The sequence below is a fragment of the Pseudorca crassidens genome, chromosome 1 (assembly GCF_039906515.1).
Source record: "Pseudorca crassidens isolate mPseCra1 chromosome 1, mPseCra1.hap1, whole genome shotgun sequence".
In the NCBI taxonomy this organism is placed as follows: Eukaryota; Metazoa; Chordata; class Mammalia; order Artiodactyla; family Delphinidae; genus Pseudorca; species Pseudorca crassidens.
This window is the reverse complement of record NC_090296.1, coordinates 145,048,385-145,068,628: the sequence shown is the minus strand read 5'-3', so window position 1 is coordinate 145,068,628 and position 20,244 is coordinate 145,048,385. Positions and strand designations below refer to the sequence as shown.

General features: G+C 44.1%; 1 protein-coding gene across 2 annotated transcripts in view; it reads left to right on the top strand.

The window, feature by feature from the left end:
* The window catches only part of AP3S2 (adaptor related protein complex 3 subunit sigma 2), a 58,065-nt gene extending 40,175 nt beyond the window's left edge, over positions 1–17,890 (top strand). The window contains exons 5-6 of one of the 2 annotated variants that reach the window (XM_067696722.1): positions 15,203–15,310; positions 16,923–17,890. In XM_067696722.1, the coding sequence (XP_067552823.1) occupies positions 15,203–15,310; positions 16,923–17,051 (237 nt within the window). In that variant the 3' untranslated portion in view covers positions 17,052–17,890. Of the gene's footprint in view, positions 1–1,309; positions 2,760–15,202; positions 15,311–16,922 lie in introns of those variants that run through there. The other variant, XM_067696728.1, reaches the window with a different exon arrangement.
* The last annotated feature ends 2,354 nt before the right edge of the window (positions 17,891–20,244 follow it).

The following is a 20,244-nucleotide window of genomic DNA, read 5'->3' as shown; positions in this document are numbered from 1 at the left end:
AACCTTTTTCACTCAGTCTAATCTTCCATAGAAAACATTTCTCCCATTTTCCCTTCAGTCTACATTCTTCCTTCTGACCTCAAAGGATCTCTGGATTGTGGATCCTCTTGTCCCTCAGGCTGTCTCTGCTTTGGAACGGAGACCCCTCAGGCCAATCAGACAGTCTTCCTCTGTTTTTCATACATACCTTGTCAATTCCCACTTCTTTGCCTTTGCCTATGCCTTGTCTCCACCCTGAAATACCCTCATCTTCTCCCTAACAAGCTTTCAAGATTTCAGCACCCAGCTCAAGTTTTACATTTGATGAAGTCTTCTCTGAACTCCAGTATTGTAGGTCTCCAAGTTATTTGTCTTCTTACTCTTGCTTTAAAGTTTTTATTCCTAATTGTTTCCGATAGGTTTTAAACTCTTGGAATAGTGTCAATATGTAATAGTTTGTTAGTTATCTGAACAGTACAGGGCACTCAAATATAGTTGGTAGGTTAATTGTTGCAGTTGATTGGTTGTCCAAATTTTGTGTGGTTTTTAAATTTTTTTAATTTTCAAAGCACTTTTCAGATATAATGTCTGAATAACACAGCTAGAGGCCTTTTTTTTTTTTTTTTTTTTTTTTTTGCCGTATGCGGGCCTCTCACAGTTGTGGCCTCTCCCGTTGTGGAGCGCAGGCTCAGCGGCCATGGCTCACGGGCCCAGCCACTCCGCGGCATGTGGGATCTTCCTGGACCGGAGCACGAACCCGTGTCCCCTGCATCGGCAGGCAGGCGGACTCTCAACCACTGCGCCACCAGGGAAGCCCTAGAGGCCTATTTTTAAAAACTAGATTCTAATTAGACCTCAACTTTCAAGGTTATGAGCTGTGTACACCCACTAGTTTCAGGGCATACATCAGTCTGTCACTTAGCTTTGCCTTTGCTCCCTTGGGAGATAACATCTGGGTGGACTCAGGAGGAGCCCTGTGTTCCTTGAGTGGGATTCTGCCTGAAGTGGCTTCATGGGTTCTGGCTCTACTAGATTCTAACTTTGTGACTTAGGCATCCCTCCTAAAGACCTCCTTGTGCCTCAGTTTCTTCAGTTGTAAGACAAGGATGATACCATATTTAATTGATTCTTAGACTCCCTTTTTTGGTAATATTTATAACTTTACATATCAAATCCAGATTTGTCTTACAGTCAATGGCATTTCACAGTTTAATTAGCATTTCAACATTTTCCTTTTTAGTGATACATAAAATAATGGTGTGATTTATAATCAAAGAGTCTTGGCATCTACCATTCACGGTTATTTTTTTATTTTTTATTTTTTTTGCAGTATGCGGGCCTCTCACCACTGTGGCCCCTCCCACTGTGGAGCACAGGCTCTGGACGCGCAGGCTCAGCGGCCTTGGCTCACGGGCCCAGCCGCTCCGCGGCATGCATTCACGGTTATTTTGAGGATTGGAGTTAATGGGTAACTGCTTAGCTCAATAAATGATGATTTTTGTCTTTATTTTTACTTTTTTCCTACAGTTCTCTCTGCCTTCAATATTACCCCCTTAACTTCACCCTTTACACACCTGCCTAATGACATATTAAAAGTGTGTTTTTGACTAACTCCCTCATTTGAATTTTTCAGTGGCTCTGTATCCCCCCATAGCAGTGATGCTTCTTCTTTTTTTTTTTTTTCTTTTTTGCGGTACGCGGGCCTCTCACTGTTGTGGCCTCTCCCGTTGCGGAGCACAGGCTCCGGACGCGCAGGCTCAGCGGCCATGGCTCACGGGCCCAGCTGCTCCGCGGCATGTGGGATCTTCCCGGACCGGGGCATGAACCCGTGTCCCCTGCATCGGCAGGCGGACTCTCAACCACTGCGCCACCAGGGAAGCCCTATTTCCTGCATCATTTTATTTTATCTTTAAATAGGTATGTCACGTAAGAACTCTTGTTCTCCCCATTTTACAGATGGAGAAACTGAGCTTTAGAGCTAGGATGCCTCAGTTTCTCCAAAGTCTCACAACTAGTAAGTGGCAGAGACAGAATTCAGACCCTGGACTCTGATTTCAGAGCCTGCACTCTCCACACAGCTATACTCCCTTAGTGTCCTCTCCTGCTTTAGCATCCTCAATGTGGTAAGAATGTATTAAGCTCATGTTTTGTTAACAGATAACCAGCCAGAGAGAGGATAAAATTCAAGAGAACAAAGCCTGGACCATTTTCTTTACAAAGTGTTGTGCTTAGCATTTGGGACCAATATTGCAAACAGGCAGGAAATGAGGGAGGATGAAACAGTAGACAAAAAAGAAAGTCCTGCTAGAACATTTTTAAAAAATTACTTCACAGAGAACTCTGACTCATTATAGGAATTTTTTTTTTTAAGGAAGGAGTAAAATGCAATGAGTATACTTGGCTACAGTCAACAATACATACTCAAGAGCACAAAACAGGACTTCCCTGGTGGCGCAGTGGTTAAGAATCTGCCTGCCAATGCAGGGGACACGGGTTTGAGCCCTGGTCTTGGAGGATCCCACATGCCACGGAGCATGTCCATGCACCACAACTACTGAGCCTGTGCTCTAGAGCCCGTGAGCCACAACTGCTGAGCCCGTGTGCCACAACTACTGAATCCTGTGCGCCTAGAGCCCATGCTCCACAACAAGAGAAGCCACCACAATGAGAAGCCCGCACACCACAACGAAGAGTAGCCCCCGCTCGCCGCAACTAGAGAAAGCCCACACGCAGCAACAAAGACCCAATGCAGCCAAAAATAAATAAATAAATAAATTTATTTTTTAAAAGAGCACAAAACATAAAACCAGCAAGTGAATAATCCTTTTTAAAGAAGAAGAATTATTCGGAGAGCATAAAGAATAGTTTTTTGTTTTGTTTTGTTTGGAGACTTTACCATGATTTTTTTCTTTTTTCTTTTTTAATTTTATTTATTTTTTGGCTACATTGGGTCTTCGTTGCTGTGCACGGGCTTTCTCTAGTTGTAGCAAGTGGGGGCTACTCTTCATTGCAGTGCGTGGGCTTCTCATTGCAGAGGCTTCTCTTGTTGCAGAGCATGGGCCCTAGGCACGTGGGCTTCAGTAGTTGCAGCATGTGGGCTCAGTAGTTGCAGCGTGCAAGCTCTAGGGCACACGGGCTTCAGTAGTTGTGGTGTGCAGGCTCAGTAGTTGAGGTGTGTGGGCTCTAGGGCTCAGGCTCAGTAGTTGTGGTGCATGGCCTTGGTTGCTCCACGGCATGTGGGATCTGCCTGGACCAGGGATAAAACCCATGTCCCCTGCATTGTCAAGCAGATTCTTAACCACTGCACCACCAGGGAATTCCCTGAAGAATAGTTAATGAGTTACTGAGTGATTTGCCATTTCCCTTGCCTGGATAGCTTCTCTTCCATTTACTGGTTAGTTTAAGGCCCAGCCTTGTCTAAAATTCCACAGCATTTTGTACTTGGGTCACAGTCTTCCTTTTATTATAGTTAATTCCATGCATGTTTTATCTTCCCTCCTTGACTAAGCCCTTTGAGGCCAGGGTCCAAATCTTATCTTCATTTCTTCCTTCCGGCTTTAACATTCTGTGATGTTAAGCATATTTAAAGACAGATATTGATGGGAGTTTGCTGGTAGTCCAGTGGTTATGATTCAGCACTTCCAGTGCAGGGGTCACGGGTTCTGTCCCTGGTCAGGGAGCTAAAATCCACATGCCGTGCTGCGCGGCCAAGGAAATATTAAAAAAAATAAAAATAAAATAAAAATAGACATTGTTACAGATCACATTCTTTTAGTGAAAATGAGTGAATACTTGAACGTAATACATTATCTTGTTTGTGGGGGTACAGTGGGCTCACATATACATACTTAGTATATACAGATTCATCTCTAACCATTTGGCAAGAAGAAAGAGAATTAAATTCTAAATACAGAATGATTCTGTCCACAATTCTACTCCCTTAGTCTGTGCCTGGAATGAGTGTGAGAGGGAAGATTTGAATCCTCTCTTCTTTGCCTCTCCTCTCATGTGCCTGTCATGTGCCTCCCATGAGCATCTTACTGTGTTTAGAGTGATTTTAATCCTTAAAGATACAATACAGATTTTCAATCTGTGTGGTCCCTAAACAACAAGCCAGCCACTTTATCTAGTACTTAACTGAGGACAAAAAAAAGTAATCAAGAGGAAAGACTAGCCAGGTTGGACTGCATTGGTGATTTAAGGGATTTTGGCTATGCATAGTTTCCATCTTACTTGGTGACTTTAGAACTTAAACCTTATATAAGATGAGATTCCACTATTTTCTCATTTTTTCATTGTGTGATCATGTGAGTGAAAGAGAAAGACAGAAAATCAAGGGCTAGGGATTGGGTCTTATGGAATTTCATGACAAGACGTCTGGAGAAAACTGTGGAAAACGTCTAGTCTAAAAACCAAGGAAGGTCATGAAAGTGGTTCAGGAGACACTAATAGCAAGGAAAAGAGAAAAACAGAACTTTACAAAGCAGATTGCTTTCTTTGCCTGCTCTCTTTACTTTAGCAGAGCATACCAGGTTTCTGGAAGGCATTTTTATGCCCTCTTCCCCTTTTCATTTCTTTCTAAAATGGGTAATATGGGAACTAGAGACTTACTTTGGAAAAAATGACTCTCAGATGATTTTCTCTTCCCCTATCAGTACTGAGTCCACTTGGAGCATCCTCCTATCCTTTGGCCTATTAATAGCCACCACACCCTCTAGCATAGACAAAGAGATGATGCATACCCCATCCCACCAAGAATCTCTTCCCTCCTTACTCTCTGGAGGCCTTTCCTCGGAACTGATGAAACCAACCAAGCTTTTTGACTTGGGGTAGAAAAAGTTATTAGCACTTAGATTTTATATAGTAGACTAGATATTTTATTAGTGATTAACAGTTCTTTTTTAAAACTTGAATGTTGCAATATTGGCATCCTCCTGTTCCAGTACAAGCACTGTGACCATGCTCTTTTGTATTTGATGAGCATTTTATTGTCTTCTCTGTGGTAATAGTTGTTTTTTTTTTTTTTTTTTTTTTTTGCGGTATGTGGGCCTCTCACTGCTGTGGCCTCTCCCGCTGCGGAGCGCAGGCTCAGCGGCCATGGCTCACGGGCCCAGCAGCTCCGCGGCATGTGGGATCTTCCCGGACCGGGGCACGAAGCTGTGTCCCCTGCATCGGCAGGCGGACTCTCAACCACTGCGCCACAAGGGAAGCCCCGTAATAGTTGTTTTAAGAAAGATATGAGGGACTTCCCTGGTGGCGCAGTGGTTAAGAATCTGCCTGCCAATGCAGGGGACACGGGTTCGAGCCCTGGTCCGGGAAGATCCCACATGCTACGGAGCAATGAAGCCCATGTGCCACAACTACTGAGCCTGCACTCTAGAGCCACGAGCCGCAACTACTGAGCCCGTGTGCCACAACTGCTGAAGCCCGCGTGCCTAGAGTCTGCTCTGCAACAAGAGAAGCCACCACAATGAGAAGCCCGCACACTGCAACCAAGAGTAGCCCCGACTCGCCACAACTAGGAAAAAAAAAAAAAAAAGCCCGTGCATAGCAATGAAGACCCAACGCAGCCAAATAAAAATAAAAAATAAAAATAATAAAAATAAAAAAAGATATGAGAGTATGGATACGAAGTGGGGATGTGAGCCCTTGTCTTGTGTGATACAGCAGGCTTTCATCCTCCAATGCAGAATACCTGGAGAGGGATTGATCTAGTTTAGAGATTTCTGTGGATATGATTGAGCTTGGAGTGTGGTGAGTGTTGACATGTCACTATCCTTTCTGCCCGTGGAGTTCCGCTAGATGGGTTCCTGCCATCCCAATATAGAACTGCATTTTACTATAGAAACAGTATTATTCATGGTACTTAGTTGTAGATGCAGGGGTGCTTTATGGTATCACATTCTAGGTAACATGGATTTGAGTCAGCTTTTGTGTCCTGCTTGCATGAGAACCTTATTTATTATAAATATAGAAAAATACACTGTAACTTTAATATTTAAAAATAAACTTTTGGAACATAGCCAGCAATGTCTGGAGACTGTATTTTTACTGGAGGAAAAAGAGTGATGTTTGTTATCTTCAGGCTCCAGGTCAGTTTGCTTTTAGTGATTGCTGGAGGACAGAGGGAACGAAAAGTGCCCAGTGAACTGAGAAGCTATCTTGAGACTGAAAGACAAGACAGGCAGCTCTATATAATCGATGGATCAGTTTATTATAGGGTAATTCACTCACAGGGTGGGATCAGGCAGTGATCTGGAAGCATTTGCAGCTACACTCCACACTGCCGAGGGGCCCTTGGGACAGTTTCATAGTTAACCTAGTGTAGGGGGGTATGTGCTTGGAAATGGGACATGCATTCCTAAGTCAAGATTTATGAATGGGTTACTAGTCTCATGGGTAACCAGGTATATGTCAGCAAAGGTCTTCATCGTTGTTTGGGAACTAACAGAGCATAGAGGCCACCTGGTCAGAATGATTATTAAACAATATCTATTACATACCAATCCCCTGACAACAGAGAAGTGATTACTGCACAGTACAGTCCCGGGTAGGATCAGCAGAAGGACAGGAGGAACTGTATGTGCCCAAGATGGCATCAGTTATGCTAACAGCCATAGACGGTGATGGCTTCTGTTGACCTGGGATTGGATTCAGAACTTTTTTATCTTCAGTGAGAAACATAACCAAGGATGAACTTTTGAAGATCCTGGAATCCTCTATTCTTGGACAGGTTTGTTGAAACTGACTTGTCTCCACCCCCTGTAGTTCCAGAGCTGTGTCCCTAAGGAGCACCTCTGTCCTTGAAGTGACACTTTTATTTTCCCTTTTAGACTGTATCAATCCTGACACGAAACGAGCAAGCTCATTTTAACCCACTTTTATCTGTGGAGGTTAACTCTTGTGTCCCAGGCAGTTAGAGTGTTCTTCTCAGTGCCAGAATGGGAAGCCAGGCCAACTCAAAAGGCCTGTGTCTCCTCAAAATCAGAACTTGTGAACCAGATGAGCCTCTTTCATCCATGCAGCCAGATTTATGAAGTACCGCTGTTACGAAGCACAGTGCTTGGCACTGGAGACCCAGAGAAGAATATGACATAGATTTTGCCTTCAAGGAAAATCATGGTGGAGGAGAAGAACAGACAAGTGAAAAATATGACAGTGCACTGAATTGAGTGCCTCAGGAGAGATGTATACTAGGCACAGCAGTATCACTGAGAAGAGGGTGATTATCTTAGCCTAGAGAGGTCCTTAGTCTTTCTTGAATTTACTCGGCCCAAGTCTTAAGTATTCATCACCTCAAATCTTGGAAGAATGGTTTTGCAGTCTCTGATTTTTACAGAACTGCTTAACAGGATCAGCATGAAGAATGGTAGAAGGTAGTGAGGGTTAGTATTAGCAATTCTCAGCAGTCATCAGCATTACAAGCCCTTGTTCAATTAGAGAAGTGCTTTCTTTCCATCAGGAAGTCCCAGCAGGTTAAACAGTCATTTAACTCTCTCCTTCGATGCTTCCCAGTGTTATTTTCACCTTTCTGTGCATTTTCACAGTGGAACTGCTTACCAAGCCTTTGTTGGCACAGAACCTCTGATTCAAGCTCTTCAGAACAGGAGAGTCACACCTTCCAGGAGTCCCAAAGCTGTACCTAAGCTCTATTGAATGCTCAACATGCACCAGATTTATTCTTATTTCATCTGTTAGTAAACTGGGTCACAGGAACACTTCCTGAGGGAGCCCAGGGTACAAACTTATAGGTCTCTATCCTGATCAGGACATTTCATATTGCCTCTAGGGAATGAGATGGGGAAGGTCTCAAACAATTAGCTTATACTGACAAAAAAGAATACAGGGGCCACATTGGATGCCCAGTGGATCCAGTTATAGAAGCAAGTACCTTCAGCAGAGGGAGGATGATGTGACAGCTTCCTGGAAAAGAAAAATGAAGGAGACAGATGTCCAGATGTGTGGGGAGGAGAGAATAGAGTCTCGATAGCAGGTTAGATTGCCTTCAGAGGAATAGACATCTTGACTGGTAATCATTCCTACTTTTTGACTGTTTTGAGGGTTGTTGTTTTTCTCTTTAATTAATTTACTTTTTAAATTTTGGCTGCGCCAGGTCTTAGTTGCGGCATGTGGGATCTTTCTTGTGGCATGCGGACTTCTTAGTTGTGGCATGCATGTGGGATCTAATTCCCCGATCAGGGATCGAATCCAGGCCCCCTGCATTGGGAGTGCAGAGTTTTACCCACTGGACCACCAGGGAAGTCCCTTTAAGGGGTTTTAAGAGACAGAATTATAAATACCAACTTTCACTCATTAAAGTGTGGCCATAAATTTATGTATCTTGATCTTGTAAAACACAGTTTCCAACCAGCATTTTACCTGTTAACATTTCAGATTCATCACCCAAAGTATTTCCTCTGTTGCCTTCCCCTCACATCAAGATAACCTATTTGTTTATTAGGGTTATCTTAATCTTTTTATTCAGATTAAACTCTTCCCTGTTGTGATTACTCTTGGGTCAAATTACCAGGGGATTTGCCAGGAACTAAGAAATCAGTAGCACTTTTGTTTAAACACTTCTGAATGAATTTTGCTAGAGAGCTATGAATTACTATTACTTGATAATTGATATTTGTTCAGTGCACACTGCGTTAAGCTGGGTTTAGGGCTCTTGAGGACCTTTACCTCTTTGCTATCTTCTATTCTTGTGGTTTTTATTGCTACCTACATGACTCAGGTTTCAGATTTCTTTTTCCCCCATATCAGTTGGTTTGTTGGTTTGATCCTTTAACCCTCAGTGTTCTCTGAGGTACTTACCTACATTTCTGCTAGCATCCTTAAGATCAGTCCATCAGTCAGCTCCTGTCATTTAACAGAACCATTCTTTGTGATCTCTTTTTTCTAGGTTGTTTTTTTTTTTTCAGTACGCGGGCCTGTCACTGTTGTGGTCTCTCCCGTTGCGGAGCACAGGCTCCGGACGCGCAGGCTCAGCAGCCATGGCTCACGGGCCCAGCCGCTCCGCAGCATGTGGGATCCTCCTGGACCGGGGCACGAGCCCGTGTCCTCTGCATCGGCAGGCAGACTCTCAACCACTGCACCACCAGGGAAGCCCTTTTTTCTAGTTTTTTAAGTACATGAGTTTGGTATTGATTCTTGGCTGCCTTCTCCCCACACTCATGCTTGGCAACCTCCAGCTTTCTCAAGGCCCCTCTATCTCCACTCAAAGAAATGTCACCCATCTTACATGGTCCACTTCATAGTCAGTGGAAGGAAGTCTTCACTGACTTGTCAGGTTAACATGGGCAGCTGGTGAGCTAATCCCTAGTTGCTCATCCTTTGCTCATTTACACTGCACAAGTCACTGTGCTTACCAAAGGTCAGTTGTGATTGTTTCAGACCTGTTGATGCTAGTTATATTGGTATTGTAAATAAGTAACTTAATTAATAATATACAACTAAACCATGAGTGAGGAAAGAGACTTGTTCTATGAAAACTTAACTTGCTTTGGAAAGGCAAAGTAACTTGCATTGGAAAGGCAAGTTACTTAAAAAAGGAAATGAAGTTGAATTAGGTTTGGACAGGATAACTGTAGGAGACTAGAGGTGGAGGACTCTTAAAATCTAGAAAAATTCTGTGCTTCCTGTTTCACAGGAGTCTGAGTTCTCCCTCTCCTTTAGAGAAACTGGAAATTGTGGATGATACATTATGAGTGAATTTTATACAAGAAAAAAGGCATAGATCTCTCGCTAGCAGAAAAGATCTTTTGGGCTCTACATCAAAAATTTGATGGCTCTCAAGGTAGTGTTTGTAGCAGATGATTATGGGCTTGGACATTGGGGAAAAAGTCACAATAAAAGTCAAAATAACTTATCTTTATTACATGAGTTGTCGGTTTTAAATGCTATCCATTGAGGGTAAGGAAAACAGTGTTATTATTCTGCCTCCCTCTTTTTTTCCCCCGTCTTCCTAATTTTTGGCTAGCTGTAGCTTTCTACATTGTCAAAACATATAGCATGGGCATTCTGTTGTCACTCTAATCCCATTTGTCTTAGTCCTACCATTAAGGGGATTCAGTGCTAACCGCCAGTCTTTCTGCCACGATTTTTCCAGTCACCTCTTGGTTAGCAGAAGTGTTTTCTTCTGTAGATTCCTCAAAAAAGACTCATGGGAACAATATTTCCTATTCTGTTACTCTTGATTGACAGTCACCTAGGTGTAAAATTCTTGGGTTACCCTTTGTCTCCTTGGGAAGTTTTGTAAGTATTGCTCCTTTTTCTGCTAGCATTGAATTTTACCGTTGAAATTTTCAAGATTTTGTCCCTCTTTTAAGTGATTTGATCTTTTTGCCTGGTTGCAGAAATTGAGAAATCTTACCTTCAAAGTCTGTCTTGGCACTGACTGTTCTGGGTCAGTTTTTCCCTGCGATACAATGTGCCCTTTCAAGAACATCTTGAATTATATTTTTACATCATCTTTATGAACTGAGTCTTTACATATTTGTTCTGTTTCTATGTTACAGTTTTCTTTTATGCATATGTTATATCTCCTTTGCTGTCTTCTGTAACTCATTTTCTCCTTATTCCTTTTAATTCTTTTTTCATTTCATTTTAGTTGCTTTTTAAAAATTTCTCCCCTTTTTGTTCCTCCCTATATTTTCAGCAGTCTCTCCTGCCTTTTCTTCCTTCCAGTTTCATCTTCTTTTCTGTATGTTTTTTCCCTTCCACTTATGTCTTCTCTTCTTCTTGTCTCCCTGCCTCTCCCATAAACTCTTGCACTTCTGCTTTGAGCTCTTGCTTCATAGTTTTTTTTTTTCAGTTTTGTAAAGTATTTTATTACATTTTATCTGCTGTATCACAGCATTTTTCTGGTGTGTAGTCTTAGTCTTCCCTTTGGGTTTCCTATTTTTTTCTTGTTTCATCTTTATATAGATCCTGTGCAGATTTCATTTTTATAACTCATCTTTAAATAGGTGAGTTTTTCAGGAACCAGCTATTTGCAGGATGCTTGTTTAGGGGAGGTCCCAAGTCTGTGTTCCAGGCTGGCTGCAGTTGTTCTCATGATTTCAGGTTCTGGGTGAGTTCCTTTACCCTTTATTTCTACCTAGCCAAGAGAGGTGGGTGTCTGCAATTTTTCCACCATGCAAAGGCTATCTTCTCCGCTGCCACAGAGACTGGCTCTGTGAGGCAAATAGAGCTTGTTTGGGTGGTTTCTCATTTAGCCCCAACTCCAGGTCCAAGGAAGTTCCTGTCTTCCAAAAACAAGGAATCTGTTTGGTCCCAGAGGGTGTGTTCTTTACCTACAAAAAGTATATTTTTGCAGATCTTCCTGAGCTCTCCAGCTCCCGTGTCCTCTCTCAGTAGCATCCTTTCTTCTTCTCAAAAGGAAAAGAGCCCTTGCTTGAGCTCCCTGCTTTTGACAGCTTTTACACCTATTGGTGCCTGGGATTGTGGTTATCTCCTTTTTTTTTTAATGTATTTATTTATTTTTTAATTTTTGGCTGTGTTGGGTCTTTGTTGCTGTGCGCAAGCTTTCTCTAGTTGCGGCGAGCGGGGGCTACTCTTCGTTGTAGTGTGCGGACTTCTCATTGTCGTGGCTTCTCTTGTTGCAGAGCACAGGTTCTAGGCGCATGGGCTTCAGCAGTTGTGGCATGCGGGCTCTAGAGCGCAGGCTAAGTAGTTGTGGCACATGGGCTTAGTTGCTCCTCGGCATGTGGGATCTTCCCGGACCAGAGCTCGAACCCGTGTCCCCTGCATTGGCAGGCGGATTCTTAACCACTGTGCCACCAGGGAAGCCCTGTGGTTATCTTCTAATTTTGTTGAAAATGGAGTTTGCATTTTTATTTATTTCTCCTTTTTTGCACTTGAAACACATTTTGAATAGCATTTAAAAATTATGACTTCATGATGCAGTGTTCAAATCAAAAGTCTTAACTGACATTATCTATTAACCAACTGCTGGTCCCCATGATATCCTCTGTTAGGCCTTTTACTACACCTTCTCCATAAAGCCTCCACCACCACACTGTCATCCATCTTTTAAGCACCTGAAGCCCACGGAAGATGCTTCACTGAAGATGCTTTTCAGACTTATGAAAAGCCTTTTATTGGGCTTCCCTGGTGGCGCAGTGGTTGAGAGTCCGCCTGCTGATGCAGGGGATGCGGGTTTGTGCCCCGGTCCAGGAAGATCCCACATGCCACGGAATGGCTAGGCCCGTGAGCCATGGCTGCTGAGCCTGCGCATCCAGAGCCTGTGCTCTGCAACGGGAGAGGCCACAACAGTGAGAGGCCCGCGTACAGCAAAAAAAAAAAAAAAAAAACCTTTTATTCATTCAACATGCCTACTCCACACTGGGCATTGTTCTAGGCCTTGGGGATAAAGCATGGAAGACTTTCTACTAGACCTTTGACACACCCTGTTCAGATGAAGAGGGTGGAAGACTTAGTTTGGGATTTTGAGGAGGGAGTATGGTGGAAAGGGTAGAACATGAGCTCTGGAGTCAGACAGACCTAGATTCAGTGATCAGTTCTGCTACTAAATATGTGACATTGGGATAGTTTATTGACTTTTCCATGTATCGTTTTACCTCAGATGGATGTTATAAAATTAAAATAAGTTACGTATAAAGTGCTCAGCACATAGTAGATGCTCAACAAGTACTACTTCCCCCATGAAAAAGGGGTTCATTAAACAAAGGGAATAAATACTAGGAGTACTGGTATAGAGACCTATTTTTTAAAATTGTGGTAACATTTACATAACATAAAGTTTACTGTCTTCATTTTTAAATGTACTGTTCAGTAGTGTTAAATGTGTTCACATTTTTGTGCAGCCCATCTCCAGAGCTCTTCATCTTGCAAAACTGAAACTCTATACCCATTAAACAACACTCTCCGTTCCCTCCTCCCCTCAGTCCCTGGCAACCACCGTTCTACTTTCTGCCTCTATGATTTTGACTACTAGGTACCTTATATAAATGGAATTATACTATATTTGTCCTTTTATGTCTGGCTTATTTCACTTAGCATAATATCCTCAAGGTTCATCCATGTTGTAGCATGTTTCAGAATTTTCTGAATAATATTCCATTGTATGTATATTCCACATTTTGTTTATCTGTTCATCCATTGATGGACACTTGGGTTGCTTCCTACTTTTGGCTATTGTGAATAATGCTGCTATGAAGATAGGTATAAAAATATCTCTTTGAATCCTTCTTTTCAATTCTTTTGGGTATAAACCCAGAAGTAATATGGTAATTCTATTTTTAATTTTTTAAGGAAACACAATACTATTTTTGGAAGCCTATTTCTTGATGGGGAAGTATAAACAGTGTAGTCCCCCAGGGCATAATTTTAAGACCAGTCTTGTTTAACATTTTGTAAATTATCTGTATATGAGAGTTTCACTATTAAATTGCCATTGCATATAGATAATGAAATAGTTCATATTGTGTAAAATTTTAAAACGCCTCATGTGAGTGTATATGTAGACATAAAAGTGGTTAATAAGGCTTAATTAATGTAAGCAAACATATTTTATTTGTATTTGAATGTATGCTTTATTACACTCCCTCCTCGAGGTCAGAAGAAATACCCTAGTTACATCTGTTAGTGTATTTCCCTCACTTACTATGGGCAAAATATGGAGAACTGATGTGTCAGAAAACTTCATGTGTCAAAAATACACGTGCACAAACTTGCAGAGATGTCTTTTTTCTTGACTGTCCATAGCCTGTGGAGTATATTGGCCCTCAAATCCTCCATAGTTTAGTCTGGACTTTACGCCAATAGGGTCTCAGCTGAAGACAGTTTTTTCCCCCAGAGATATTTGATCATGTGTGGAGACGTTTTTGTTGTCACAGGTGAAGGAGTGCTACTGGAATCTAGTGCGCAGAGCCAGGGATACTGCTAAACATGCTGCGATGCACGGGACAGCTCCCCACAATAGAAAACCCTCCAGCCCCAGATGGCAATAGTGCCCAAGTTGAGAGACCTTGCCTTAGACCCAAACTACCTTCTCAGCATCATCCTCAGCCTCTCTTTTGCATAAACCTGACCTTCTAGCCAGACCCAGGTGCTCCTCAGACCATACACCAGCTGAATTGCTTCCTCCAGTGCCTTTCACCTGAAATCCTCCTCCCTGCTTCTCTGATGGCGGACCCAGCTTCAGTTCTCTCACTGTCTCGGTGAAACTGGCTCTGGTCTCTCTAGCCACTGCTCTCTTCCTTCTCTGACCTCCTGTAGGACTATCCCACTAATCTGGCAATTGGTTAACAATACAAAGTGGTACTTGCTCTCTTTCCAACTTAATTGAAAGTGCTTTGAAGGCCATGTCGATAGGACTTGATTTGAAATATGAAGTACCACCCCTTACATACCCCAGTGGGCACCTTGACCCACCTGGGGCTTCCCATGGCAGCTTTCCTGCCACTGTGGGATAGAGTGGTTTAGTCAGCGCAATAGTCAGCTGTCACAGCAGTCTGAGACTCAGCTTTGTTGGGAGAAGTACTAGCTAGATGGAAGGCCCACGTGTGAGCCTCATGACCAAAAAAGTATTCACCCTGAACATGGTTTCTTATCTAAAGCTGGAAGATATGGGATGAGGACGGGTGCCAAGAAACAGGCCTGTTTTGCCTCCAGCAGAGCACAGACTGGAGGATCTTATGAAGCCTGGGGGATAACATATTTCACATGGAAATGTGCGTGGACAGGAATTGTTCTGTCATAGCTGGACTGACTTAATGCCAGTCGGTGTTTATGATGATAACACTAGTAATGAAAGGCATCATTATTTTTTTAGAACCCAATGTGTGCGAGGCACCGGGTAGGTGCTTCACACAGGTTGTCTCCTTCAGCCCTCACCACAATCCTGGAAGGAAGCTGAAGCACTGAAAGGATGATTTGCCCAAGGTCACCCAGCTAATAACAAAGAGCAGAGCTGAAATTTAAACACAGTCTAACTTCAAATGAAGCCTGTGCTCTCAGCCACCACCTTGTGTGTAGCCAGGCCCTTCTGCACTGCTTTTGAAAGAGATTTGTGTCTTGATATGCCGGGATGTGGGGGGGAATCCCCTGTGGTCTCTGAGACATTTGTTGTGAATCAGGTGCCAGTGTCAAGTATGACCACCCTGCTGCTACAAGAAAGCCCACAAGGTTTCCTTTGGGTCCACACTGTCACTCCCACAAAGGGCTCTAACCCTTCTTATTTTTGTTTCCCCTTCAGGTGCACTACATTCTTCAGGAGGTGGTGATGGGTGGGATGGTGTTGGAAACAAACATGAATGAAATTGTGGCTCAGATTGAAGCTCAGAACAGGCTGGAGAAATCCGAGGTGAGATGCAGCTGTAATTTTGCCCTGGCTGGTTAGAGAAGACGTGGGCAGAAGGAGGAATGGCTAATGTGTGGGTTTGGGTTGCTGTGGATCCTTAGCAGGGTTTTCTACTCATCCTCTTTCTTCCTTGAGTCTGTCAAAACTCATTGGTTTGAAGGCCAGCCATGAAGATTAAAAAGGTAAGAAAAAGGCTAAAAGTGTGAATGTAAAAGCCAGGTGGCACGGGAAGGCAAACAGCTTCTGGCTTGGGAGGTTATGGCCAATGTTTGTGGTTTCTAATTCCTCCTTCAAAGCCACGTGTTCCCTGGAGGGACCCAGAATCCCCTTCTCTGATTCCAGTGTGGTTTCTTAAGTTTGTGTGCCTATGAGTGGTCTCCCAGCAGGCACTTCTCGTGGTTTCAGACCTCAGAGTTGCCAATTTCCTTATTTCCAGTTAGCCTTATAAAAAGCTACAGTAGAGTTTGGGCTGAGTTTGAAAATAGCATACCCCAGGTCCACCCCCACATAGTGCTGAGTTTGATACAAATGCTCACAGTAAATTTCCATCCTTTTCCCCTGAGGTCTCTCCGTCACCTTCATCAGCCTTACCAGGGAGTAGAGGTTACAGGCATACACCTTCACACGTGGCAGAACAAGCAGAACAAATTACCTCTTCAATTATCTGAGTGTCTTAAAGAGCTTCATTGCTTTGTGTAACGGAACTTGATCTTGCGAAACCAGGAATGCTTCCTGTGAGGACTGGCAGTCCTGCTGAAGAAGCTTTTCCAGACCACAGCTATTGTGGCAACTATAGTTCTCTTAGAAATGTAGGCTGGGAAGCTTCCAGGAATAGTAAGTGAGTCAGAGGCAAGGGGTTTGGAAACTAGAAGCAATGGAGACTTGCTGGGCGAGGGTGGAAATGGAGTCAGGATCTTGAAAAGTAGTCAAGAAGGACGAAATGGTTTTGAGAACATCCTCGTCGACTTCTCCCCCTCTCCGCACACCGGGGCCGAGCCTGGAGAGTGAGGGCTGACCGCAGGCACCTTTCCTCTCTGTTGCTCCTAGACCTTCTGTGTCTGTGGGTACATTCCACCTCCTACGTGTCCTTCTTCCCGTCTTGTGGCCACATGACATTTCCAAAGCCAGCTCTTGTCCATTCCATGGTATTAGTTGGCAAGCGGTTGTCCTAAGCTGTGACATTCCTTTTCCCTTTAAGAATTTCCCTGTGACTGCACTCCTCTGTAAGAGTCTTCAGTCTCTTGAGGAGAGGGTTTTGTTTAATTTTGTTTCATAAACCTGTTGCTGAACATGACTTGGTTAAACTTCCTTGGTTATTTCAACAGGCATCTACTGAACACCTACTGTGTGCCAGGCACTGTTGGCACTGGGGCTATAAAACTGCATAAGACACAACCCACCTTTAGGAGTGCAGATTGGGTCCCTGTACTATAGAACCTACTAACCTAAAGATTGTTGTGTTGGCCACCTTTGAGGCATAAGGAGGGAAAAATCAAAATGTGCATTGCATGTGCTCGGTTTGGACAATTTCTAGCCCTCTTTCACTTGTTTTTATTTAAGCCTTAAGCAGATGACACTGAGGGTTTCTCTCATACCCACCTTCTCGTCTCCCCAGGGTGGCCTTTCAGCAGCGCCCGCCCGGGCCGTGTCCGCTGTGAAAAACATCAACCTGCCGGAGATGCCTCGGAATATCAACATTGGTGATCTCAACATCAAAGTCCCAAACCTGTCCCAGTTTGTCTGAGAGTGGAAGATGGCTGAACTGAGTCCTTGGAACCAGCAAAGCTGAGCCAGTTCTGCAGCAAAGCCCGCTCTGCGCCCTAGAGGAGTCCTGCCTCGGGCCGTGGCCCCTGCTGTCCCGAAGTGGGAAGGAGTCCTATGTCCACTGGCAGCCTGTGTGCTTGCTTCTCACATGTGCGGCCTTGCCTGTCTCTTGTACACACAGCCACTGCAGATGTGAGGGGCCCTGGCTTCCTCAGTAGGGGTCAGGTGCCCAAGCCACTCGCCCCCTTTACCTGCCACGTGCAGCCACTCCCAGGGATTGCAGACTGTAGTGAGAGGCCCCCCTGCTCCCAGAACCCCACCACGAGGATGTTCTCTGACGTGAGTCTTCAACTTTAGCACCACGAGGCTCCCTGAGGTCCTGTAGCATTGACTTTCCTGGTGAGGTGCCATAGCTAGAAAAAGGCTGACCCTCTAGATGTGGGGATGTGGTGAGTGGCAAACAAGGGCAGGATGTTATGAGATCCAGAGTTGCCTACTGACTCTACTAGAGTTGGCACACCCAGAATCCTTTTGTATAGCCACGCTGTCTCATCACCACCTCCTGCAGCATACACTCCCCACTGCCACAGTCCTGGCCCTGCTCTCCCAGGTGTTTATGTGCAGGACACGATCCAAATCATAAGCCTGTTGTTTGCCTGCCCCCCACATTTCTGCCAATAGGGAGGGCACCCCCCACAGCCAGAGGGGTCCCCCTCAAAGGGGAGGGGCCCTGTGTCTGTAGAAAGCAAAGCTGACAACATGTGGAACATCTAAGAATTATGACTCTTCCAGGTTTAAAATACATTCTCCTTCCGAGTAGCAGACGGGTCAGTTGCTGTGTTATGAATGATGAGTCTTCTTTGTACAGGAAACCTGCTGCTGTCTACACCAGCTTCTGGAGCATGAGAGCCTGAGCTGGGGTCATGTGTTCTGGACCTGGCACAGGGGAAGGCTGGGGACACGGGCATCCTGCTGGCTGAAACCGGTGGCAGTGCAGCATCTTCTCCCCAGTGTGCGAGGGGTCCCTGCCTGTGCTCACTCTGGGCACGCCCTGTTCCCCTCAGATGACAGTCCCCTAGAGCTAGCTGTGGAAACCTGTAAATGTTTACATTCGGTAAGAGCCTTTCTTCCTATGGTTAACTTAAGAGCTGAAGCTGCTCCTTGAAGTAGTGCCTCTTACTCCTGCGCTGCCTTGGGGCCAGGTCTCGGGTATGATGTTGAGCTGCCTTGAGATTAGGGAGCTCGCCGCACCATCATGGTAAAGTCTCCCAGCGTGGGGACTTTCCGTGCCTGCCGGCCAGTGGCTCAAACTGTTTCCTCAGGCCTCCTGATGCTGTCGCAGAGCCCATCTGAGATGGTGCCCGGCAGGACCATGGTCAGGACCACATCTTTTCCCACTTTGAATAATGCTTCCTGTGCTTGGTGCCTTTTGCTCCCTGTAGCCTCTTAACCTCAGTCTTTTGGAACATCTCTGATAACCTCAGAGATGGGCAGTGTTGATCAGAATGTAGGCCCTCTTATGTTGGAAGAGGGAAATGTAGGTTTATATATCTGTCTGATGTTAAAACCTCTGATATTCTTTTAAAGAGTTTAATTTTTATTTTTAACAGACATTTCAGTATATTCACATCCCTCTCACATTTGCTGAAAGTGATATAGGGAACAAAGAAGGAAAACGATATTTATTTTGCACCTCCTGTAAGGTGGCATGAGCGAGATCCTTCCACAATCCTTACAACAGACACTATCATCTCCATTTTGCAAGTCAAGAAAGTAAGACTCAGAGAGGTCAAGTAACCTGCTTTAGGTCACAAGGGCTAAGAATTGAGACTGTCTGTTTGCCTAAATCCACAGTTCATTTTTTTTCACTGCTCAAATGGCTTCTCCCAATATTATTTTCTTTCTTATGGATAAGGAAACCTCAAAAAGTATAGGTAGCTTCTCAGAAACTGTGATTAAAAACTGGCTTGGTAGCCAGTGAGAGCATCAAAGAGTGTGAGCTGGGGGGTCCTCCACATGCCTCCATTGAACTGGTTAGGAAGCAGAAGCCCAAAGTGTTTAGTGTTGTGTCCAGGGTCACAGAGCTAGAACCAAGTCAGTTTTCTTTTTTCTTTTTTTAAACTTTTTATTGGAGTAGAGTTGATTTACAATGTTGTGTTAGTTTCAGGTGTGCAGCAAAGTGAATCAGTTATACGTATACATATCAAGTTGTTTTTCTTGAGTTTGTTTCATGGCTTATCGCATTGCTGCCACATGTTCTGGATTTCCTGGAATAGTCTTTGAATGTTTTGCCTGCCAGAAACCAGTGATTCCCAAAAGCCACTGACCGGTCCTAGAGACTCCAGCAGTGGGCATCGCAACATCATCCCTCATACTGCTTCTAAAAATGACATAAAACTTGAGCCTGGTCTTTTGTTTGGAACACTTGATCCCTTTGGACGAGCCACAGTAATTGTTCATTAACTACTTGAGGTTGCCTGCAAATCCAGGTACCTTTCTTGCTTGTTATCAGCAAAGCCATAAACGTTTTTGAAAAATAAGAGGAAATCCTCATTGGCCTTTTTTTGGAGAGGGATACAAATACTGCTGCTGAGAGATGTTGGTTAATGAAAATAGGGACCAGGTTTGAATTTGGGAGCCCTTGGCCCTGGATGGTTTACAATGAGGATTTCCTGAAGTGGTACAGAATACTGGGTTTTCAGTGTTCACTGCCACTGACAAAAATCTAATATTCCTCCATTCTGCAATTTCTCAGTGCCTGGTGGATGCTAGGCTCAGTTCTGGGCACTGAAGGTTGCGAGCAGTGAGGCCCTGCCTCCTGCAGCTGTCTCTGCTGTGCATCTCTGAGTGCTCAGGTTGCATCTGACTGGCAGCCTGAATTTGTGGAGGCTAGAGTCAGTGACTTTGTGTTTTATGGAATATTTAAAGGACAGTAACCCATTTCCCAACCCCAGCTGACCCCATCATGCTCTGCTGTCTGTGCTCCAAACAGCCTGTCTTCAAGCTGCTAGAACAAAAATACCATAGACTGGGTGGCTTAAATAACAAACATTTCTCACAGTTCTGCAGGCTGGTCAAGATCAAGGTGCCAGCAGATTTGGTGCCTAGTGTGGGCCTACTTCCTGTTTCACAGAGGGCCATATTCTTGCTCTGTCCGGAAATAATGAAGAGAA